Below are 8,022 nucleotides of genomic sequence, written 5' to 3' on the forward strand. Positions count from 1 at the left end.
CCGGAAGAAGAGAAGGTGCCGGGAGGAGATGTCTAAGGCTAGGGCAGACCTGGTCCAGAGAAGAGCCAGGCAGGACTGGCCCCCAAAGGGCCCCCTATTCTAGAATGGATGAGAGTCAGCAGGCAACGCTTAGAGAGCAGCCAACTAAAGTACAGCAGATTCCAAGACAGAGGCAGGTGAAGTTCTGGCTCCCAGCTGGGGGACTGGGAGTTTCTAGGCAGTTCTAAAGACCTGGAAGCATTACCACCCACCGAGGACAGGGCTGGGAGACGCCAAGAGACAGCCGGGGAAGGCCCTGCTGGGGGAAGGGGCTTTGACGCACCCGAACCCCCACAAGAGGGACCAAGTCCACCTCTAGACAGCAAGACGGGCAGAGAAGCAAGACCTATGGGGCCAGAAACACCAGACACAGGCTGGGGGGCACCCGCCCTGCCCCACCTGGCCCCTCCTCCCGCGCCCCCCCCCCTCAACCCAGGCTGCAGCCTGGCCTCAGCAAGGCGTGCCCAGGGGCAGGAGTGGGGGCGACTCCCTGGGCTTGTGGAAGTAGATGGAGGAGGGCAGCTCGGTCTTGAGCTTGTTGTCCGAGCCGCCGGTGGCTGAGGCCTCCGAGGCGCCACCACACTCGGCACAGCAGCAGCAGCAGCAGCCCAGGAAGGCCTGGCCCAGCGGCCTGCAGATACACAGGAGGAGCACGGGGGTGATGGCTCCCTTGAAGAAGATGGAGAACTGGTTGATGAGGCCCAGGAGGTCCAGGGTCTGGCGAGTCAGCTCAGTGGACAGGTAGGCCACCACGATGTTGCAGACGTTCTCGGGGAGGGTGCAGAGGGCGTAGACCACGGTCAGGCCCACCACGGTGCTGTTGAGCTGGCTCTCGCACTGCTCGTGTTTGCCTGCCCGGCACTCCGGCTTCCTCCTGGGAGGGCTCCGCACCCGCCACGTCACCAGCTGGCAGGTGACCGTGAAGAGGATGGGCAGGCAGAAGTAGCAGCCAAAGTACCACCACATGCGGGCGTTCTGGTAGGTCATCACCAGCGAGTAGAGGGACTCGGGCAGGCTGGCCGAGGGTTTCATGATGCATGAGTCCACAGTGCCCGTGGCGGGGGCAGGCTCCTGCGACAGCTGCCATAGCAGGAGCTCGGGCACAGCCAGGATCATGGAGCCCACCCAGATGACAGCCAGCTTAGCCAGGATGGACTGGCACCGCTCGATGGGCCTCACCTTTGGCAGGGTGCTGGTGGCCACATGGAAGCGGTCGATGCCCAGGGCGCAGAGGCTGAAGGTGGTGACTCCCAGGGAGGAGACCTGTGGGCAAAGGTGTAGAGGAGGAGAGAAGCACGTGGTCAAACCCAGGAGGCGGGAGGAGGCCTGGGTTTCTGGCTCAGACGGGAAACTGGGTGGTAAGTGTAGAAACAACAGTAATGACAACCAGCATTTAGTGAGTATTTTCCGCGAGTCAGGCACTTGACGTACGTCGCCACATCCTTGCAGCCAACCGTCGTACAGACGAAGAAACTGGCTCGGGCAGGATGAGTGACTAGGTGGATGGCGGAGTTGAGATCCACACACAGACGGGCCCGACTCTTTCCACCCTGCTTCTTTGCCTCTTGGGCTAGGGAATGAATGGCCTGGGTCCCACAGACCCATATGCTCTCTGAGAGACTCTGGAATATCTTCCCTAATGAAGAATCAAGACAAAGACATAGCAATTCTGGGTCTTTATGGGTCCTTCCATCCCCAGGTCCCATTATCCCATTATGAGCCTCAGGTGAAAGGTTTTTGAAACATGGCTCAGTCACACTCTCTCTCTCTCTCTCTCTCTCTCTCTCTCTCTCTCTCTCTGTCTCTTCATCCTATCCAAGAAAGCTAGGGGCCTGGCTGCGTGAGGAAGCAGCCTTCCTCCAAAACAGCCTGGGCCCACCCTCCCTGATGCTATTCATTGAGCACACAGGAAAATCACCCTGTGAGCCAAGAGAGAGAAGCCAGAGCAGCAGGGGAAGAAAGTGCCAGAGAGAAGAGAGGAAGAGGAGAACCCTCCCAAGCTATCAGATGATGCTCAACCACACTCAGGGATTGTGCTCAGATCCCCCCTTCCGTCCAAATTCTTCCCTCTTCTGGCTGGGGGAACACAATCTCTGGCTCATTAGCACAGCCACCAAGTGATCTTTGTGAGAACCGGCACCCCCCACTCCCTTGGCAGGGGAGCCCAGGCCTGCGGAAGAGCAGCCTTGGGGCTTGGACGAAACCAAAAATAACACACACAAAAAAATTCCAACTTGCCTTCTCTTGCTCCCTCCTGCGGGCCTTCCTAGGATCCCCCCTACGGAAGGGTTCCGGGACAGGGTATTTTTCTCTCAACTCCTCCCCATCACCCAGCCTAAAGGGGGGCTCTGTCAGCTCATGAACCATCTCCATCCTCCAGGAGGTGTGGAGCGGGTGGCCCAGGAGGTTGTGAGCCACAGCCTAGGTATTAGGTATGTTGAGACCCGCAGTCAGGCAGGGCAGGCTTTCGTGCAGACAAGAGTTCACATGCGTCTGCCCTCCTCCTCTCCTGCTCTTAGACCCTCCCTGGTGAAACCCACCACTTACTGAATTATTTTAATTCTAAGGACTTTGTCGATATTTCCCATTTAATCCTTCAAGAATTCATTCAAATAGTTATTATTATTATTCCCAACTTACAGAGGGGAAAACTGAGGTTCAGACAGATTAAGCAGACCTAGGTCACTCAGCTAGTGAGGGGCAAAGCCTGGTTTCTAATCTAGTCCTCTTGCCCAACCTTTCACAGTGCACCTGGGTCCTAAGCCCCAGATGATAACGAAGATGCCGGGGCTAGCCCCAACCATAGGGCCTTCTTTCAGGTTTGGGTACCTTTGGGCCACGGTGAGGCAGTCTCCCTGGGTTGGGAAGGACACAAAGGGCTGCCCCAACTGCTGAGCCTCAGTCTGTCCAAATATGAAATCATCACTAATATACAGTGAACTGGGGACCGAGTTGGGAACAGAACCTACGTCCAGACGCCTGATCCTGTTTCCTTCTCCACTCCGGCAAGCCACTCACGTCCCACAGCATCATCCACTCTCGAGAGGAGCAGCAGCCTTCATGGGGAGGCCACAGCTACTCCAGTCCTCATTAGTAGCCTCCCTCCCGCCCCACCCGTAGCCAAAATTTAAAAGGCTGCTCGCTTATTTTGTGCCCCTATGTAGACACAGTGGCCTTGCTGTGTCTCACATAAATGCACATATATTGGTATATTTTTGTAATGTTTGGGTTAGGCTCTCTGTGTAGGATCTATACATCCGTCATCACTCATGTGCCTGTCGTTAGGTGGGAGTTCCCAGAAATGACGTTGGTGATATATTTTAGAATTGTAGAATAAACCCACCAGTGGGGCCATCTGGTCTACCCCATGGTTGGGCAATAAGCAAATTGGACAGGAGATGTGACCTGCCCCAGTGATACCCGGTATGTCAGAGACATAAGTTGACATGAAGCCCCTCGCCCCCAGGCTCTAGCACCCAGAACTAGGTCTTCCCTTTTAGAGAGGGATGACAATAGTCACAGTAAGGAAGGGACTTTCCTTCTGGCGTTTGCGTTCAAGGGGAGTGGATACTGACTTGACCTGGGGGAGCTGCAGAAGACTGGAATCTCCCTTTACATACTGCTTAGGGAAGCAGGATATTCAGAAGTCAATACCCTGTGGGTGCAGGGCAGCGGCGGTGGCAAAAAGGGAGAAAAAGGAGACACACACCGATGACGGAGCAATTTCTGGGGTGGAAAGACGGAGGGGGGTTAAGGCAGGGAGGGGACAGCTCAGAGTAAAGAGAAAGGGGGAGAGATCTGCCTCGAGGCTGCTCCGGAAGTAAGAGACCAGGCTGAGGCTGGCCCCCAGGGCTCCCACACACCTTCCTGCACCCCCTAGATGCCTTGGTTTCCCTGAGAGCCACCGGGAACCAAAACCGCATTTGTCTCCTTGCCCAAATTGGAGGAGAAGCAAGACGGAGCTCTGGGCCTCTGGGGCCCCGCACACCCACATGTCCCACTTCCGACAGCCTGACGGATTGCAGCCCCAGAGCTGGACACACACTCACCTCCATGAAGGGCACGGCCCGGCAAGAAACGTCACCCAGCAACCTCTGCTTGGTGATCTCATTGAAGATAACAACAGGGAGGCAGAAAAAGAGGACCAGAAAATCCCAGAGGGCCAGGCTCGCGAGGATAGAGTTCCAGGCACTCTTCAGGTAGTAGCTGTGCCACACGATGCACATGACCGACAGGTTACCCACGATGCCCACAGCGAACAGCACCAGGGCCAGGAGCATGATGGCATAGGCACTGTAGGAGCTCTCGGTCACCGGGTACAGGGGGTTCTGAATCTGCAGCCTCTGACCCGGCGTCCCCGTCAGATTGCCCCGAGGCTCCCGCCTGCCGCCTGGGCTGCCCCCGTCCTTGTCTGGGTTGGGGCTGGTGGCCACCAGGGCCTGGGTGGGCTGCAGGCCAGCAGGGTGGATGGGCCGCGGGTACTCGGCCCACTCCTCGGGCACATACTGCTGCACCTCCCTGGCCTCGTCATCCTCAGTGCCTCTCTTGGACCGGCTCTGCTGCTCCTGGGCCTCGGCTCTGTGCCCGCCCGAGTGCAGGGCGGCACCCCCAGACACCCTGCTCAGCCCCGCGGCCAACACCACAGCAAGAGAGACGGCCAGCGGCCACGGCCACTGCATGGCCGGACGAGCAGGAGGCAGCTGCCCCACGAAGAGCAGGTGAGAGAGAGGGGTCCAAGCGCCGGGCTGACCGGAGAGAGGCAGCTGGCCGCTTGGTCCGCCTCCAGTCAGGCGTCTGGCATCACCAGCCTGCTCCAGTGGACCCGAGCTGCTCCCTCCCACCCCGTTGGCCAGGGGCCGGGCAAGGCCCTCTGCTGGACATAGAGCATTCATCTTGCCCTCCAGGACACTCCTCCTCGGGTCCCACAGGGCAACGGCAGGTCAGACCTGTGGAGGCCTCAGAGGCCACCTGCTCCCAGCCTCTGAAGAGAAGGCTGGAGCCCAGAGAGGGGACGTGGCTGGCCTAGGGTCCCACGGTGTGGAGGGGCAGACCGGGGACTGGAACACAGGCCTTCACACTCTGCCTCGGGAGACAATGCTCAGGCATCTCCTACATTTGAAACTGTCATTTTTTGAACACTCCCTAGATCCTAGCACTCAGCTGACGAACACTCACAACAGCTCTATAGGGTAAATGCTATTATCACCCCTTTGCAGGCTTTCAGTCACGTACCGGCATACCTGATACACGGCAGAGCCAGGCCCAGGACCCAGATCTGACTCCAGAGCTCTGAACTCAACAAGCACAAGTCCATCCGCCTGCCTTCTAACCACCCGAACTCCTCGCGGAAAGCAAAACAATCAAAATCTAAAAACGCATTCTGATCCAGACACCAGATCACGAGATGGATGGACATTTGCAATGACCAGTATTTACTGAGCACCTGCTATGCTCCAGACAGTCAGAAAACAAATACGTAAAAGACCTCTGCCACCAAGGAGCTTTCAGTCCAGAGGGGGAAAGGGATATGTAAATCAATAATTACAATTCAGTGTGATAGATGCTGTGAAAGGCAAAAGACAAGTCTGAACCCAGAGGAGCCTGGAGGGATCTGGAAGGCCTCCCAGATGAGGGGGCATTTGAGTGCTTCCTGAGAAATGACTGTGAGCCTGCCAGACAGACAGCAGGGAGGGAAGTGCTCCCGGCGGAAGACACAGCACATACAAAGGCTTAGCGATGTGACAGTAGGCCACGCACCTGAGAGCCAGCAAGAATGTCAAGGAGGCTGGAATGCAAGGGACTGCAGAGAGAGGGCCTGGGAGCTCGGAACAAGGAGCCTGGACAGGTCAGCATAGGCAGGGCCAGGAAGGACTTTGTAGGCCAGGCCAAGGAGTTTACATTTATCTGAAAGGCAGTGGACAGTGTTACAAGCTGCTAAGCGGAGGAACAGGGTCTTGAGCAGGGTGTTTAGAGGGCTCCCTTATAGGCAGCTGGGGTCATGATAGGCTGGAGCAGGAAGATGCACGCAGGACAGGAGGCAGGGGCAGTCCGGAGGGTGGCAAAGAGCAGAGTGCAGGGAAATGGCCAGCGTCACGGGGCTTTGGCTGTGCAGTGGAGGAGGGACAGGTCAAGGCTGACCCCTAGGCTGGGGTGAACAGCAAGACACTCACCTGTGTGGGGAAGAGGGTGGGGGAAAGCCTTGGCTTAAAGGAATTATCTGCAGTTCATGAGAAAGGCTAGGGCTGGACATGGAGATAGGAGGGTGAAGGTGTGGGTGGGCCAGGGGGCCGGCGAGATCACAGAGCACACAGAGCAGAAGGTGCAGGGTGGAGGAAGGGGCGCAGGAAGAGAATGGAATAAAAACCAGGAGAGGGCAGGCTGCGGTGGTCCCACTCCTCGGAGCTGGAGCAAGAGAAGAACTGGACCGCTGTGGTTGGAGTTGAAAGTCACTTCTGCAGTCAGCAAACATTAGCCAGGGCCTCGTAGGAGCAGATCAACCTGGAAGTGACTTCCCTGGAAGACTTCCTGACCAGGAAAGCCTCCGTCCTACCCAGAGGGGCCCCAACCTACTGAGCAAAAAGAGGAATCCCGAGAAAAAAGGAAGAGGAAAAGGAGAAGAAGAAAAGAAAAGACTGGCATACCCTCAGAAAAGGTCAAGGAGCATCTTCGGCCTTAAAAAATTTTTTACCTTTCTGGGGCGCCTGGGTGGCTCAGTCGATTAAGCGTTTGACTTTGGCTCAGGTCATGATCTCACGGTTGGTGAGTTCGAGCCCCATGTGGGGTTCTGTGCGGACAGCTCGGAGCTGGGAGCCTGCTTCGGATTCTGTGTCTCCCTCTCCCTCCTCCCCTCCCTGGCTTGTGCTCTGTCTCTCTCTCAAAAAATAAACATAAAAAAAATTGTAAAACAAATTCATGACATTTTTATCTTTCTGGCTTCTTACTGTCCACTCTTTCTGTGGGGACAGGAGGCCCAGGTGGCTGCAGGACTGACCTTGTCTGCAGTTCAGAATGTCACAACGAAGCTGCAGAGAAGTTAGGCCGAGGACTCAACTGTCCTCTTTGTTGCCAGCACCCCCTGTCCCCACAGCAGAGAGGAGAGCCCAGGACTCAGGCTCCATATCCTCAGGAAGGGGTGGAAGAGGAGCTGGAGGATGGGTCACCTAGCCCTCAGACCAAACGTCGTGTGGTCCACCCTTGGACTTGTGGTTGTTTTTTTTTTTTTTTTTTTTTTTTTTAAGTTTCTTTATTTGAGAGAGACAGTGCAAGTGGGGGTGAGGCAGAGAGAAGGGAGAAAGAATCCCAAGCAGGCTCTGCACCATCAGCGTGCAACCCGACGCAGGGCTCGATCCCATGAACCGAGAGACCATGACCTGAGCCGAAATCAAGAGTCGGATGCTTAACTGACTGAGCGCCACCCGCCCACCCCCACCCCCCCCACCACCCCACCACCCGCAGGCGCCCCGGAATTGTGCTTTCTTAATCCCACTGCAGAACTGACTCCCGGACCAGCCCCTGAGTGAGTCAGATCATTCCAAACGCCCATGGCACTCAGGCTGTTGGTGTTGAAACCACCTGCTGCCGTGTGATACAGTGATTTTGGTAAATAGAGTCATCACCCATATCATCACCATCATTCACTGAGCATTCAGGAAGTGTCAGGCCCTGTGCTAAACACTCGGTAGAATTATCATACTTATCTCTACATTATTACCCCGGGCTCAGAGAGGTAAAGTAACTTGTCCAAGCATGCATAGCTCATGGGATCCAAATGCAAGTTTGCCCAACTCCAAAGCTGAAACTCTGAACCACTCTGTGGTGTAACCTTACAGAATTTTTATCCAGGAGGAGACCCTAAGGATGATCTACACCAGCTCTCTTATTTTTCAGAAGTGGACACTGAAATCCAGAGAAGTCAAGGGCAGGCCCTGATCCCCAGTGCTCCGTGGTCAGGCATGTGCCAACACAGTGTAGACCTCAGCACAG

General features: G+C 56.1%; 1 protein-coding gene across 1 annotated transcript; it reads right to left on the reverse strand.

Annotated features, from left to right (window-relative positions):
- Window positions 1-465: 465 nt before the first annotated feature.
- GPR37L1 (G protein-coupled receptor 37 like 1) lies at window positions 466-4,847 on the reverse strand. Its single transcript, XM_025921208.2, has 2 exons — window positions 4,089-4,847; window positions 466-1,302 (listed from the first exon to the last, which is right to left on the reverse strand). The coding sequence occupies exons 1-2, from the start codon at window positions 4,716-4,718 to the stop codon at window positions 490-492; spliced, it is 1,443 nt and encodes a 480-aa protein (XP_025776993.1). The 5' UTR covers window positions 4,719-4,847; the 3' UTR covers window positions 466-489.
- Window positions 4,848-8,022: the final 3,175 nt, after the last annotated feature.

This window comes from Puma concolor, chromosome E4, assembly GCF_028749965.1.
Source record: "Puma concolor isolate L17-30 chromosome E4, mPumCon1.1.hap2, whole genome shotgun sequence".
Lineage (NCBI taxonomy): Eukaryota > Metazoa > Chordata > Mammalia > Carnivora > Felidae > Puma > Puma concolor.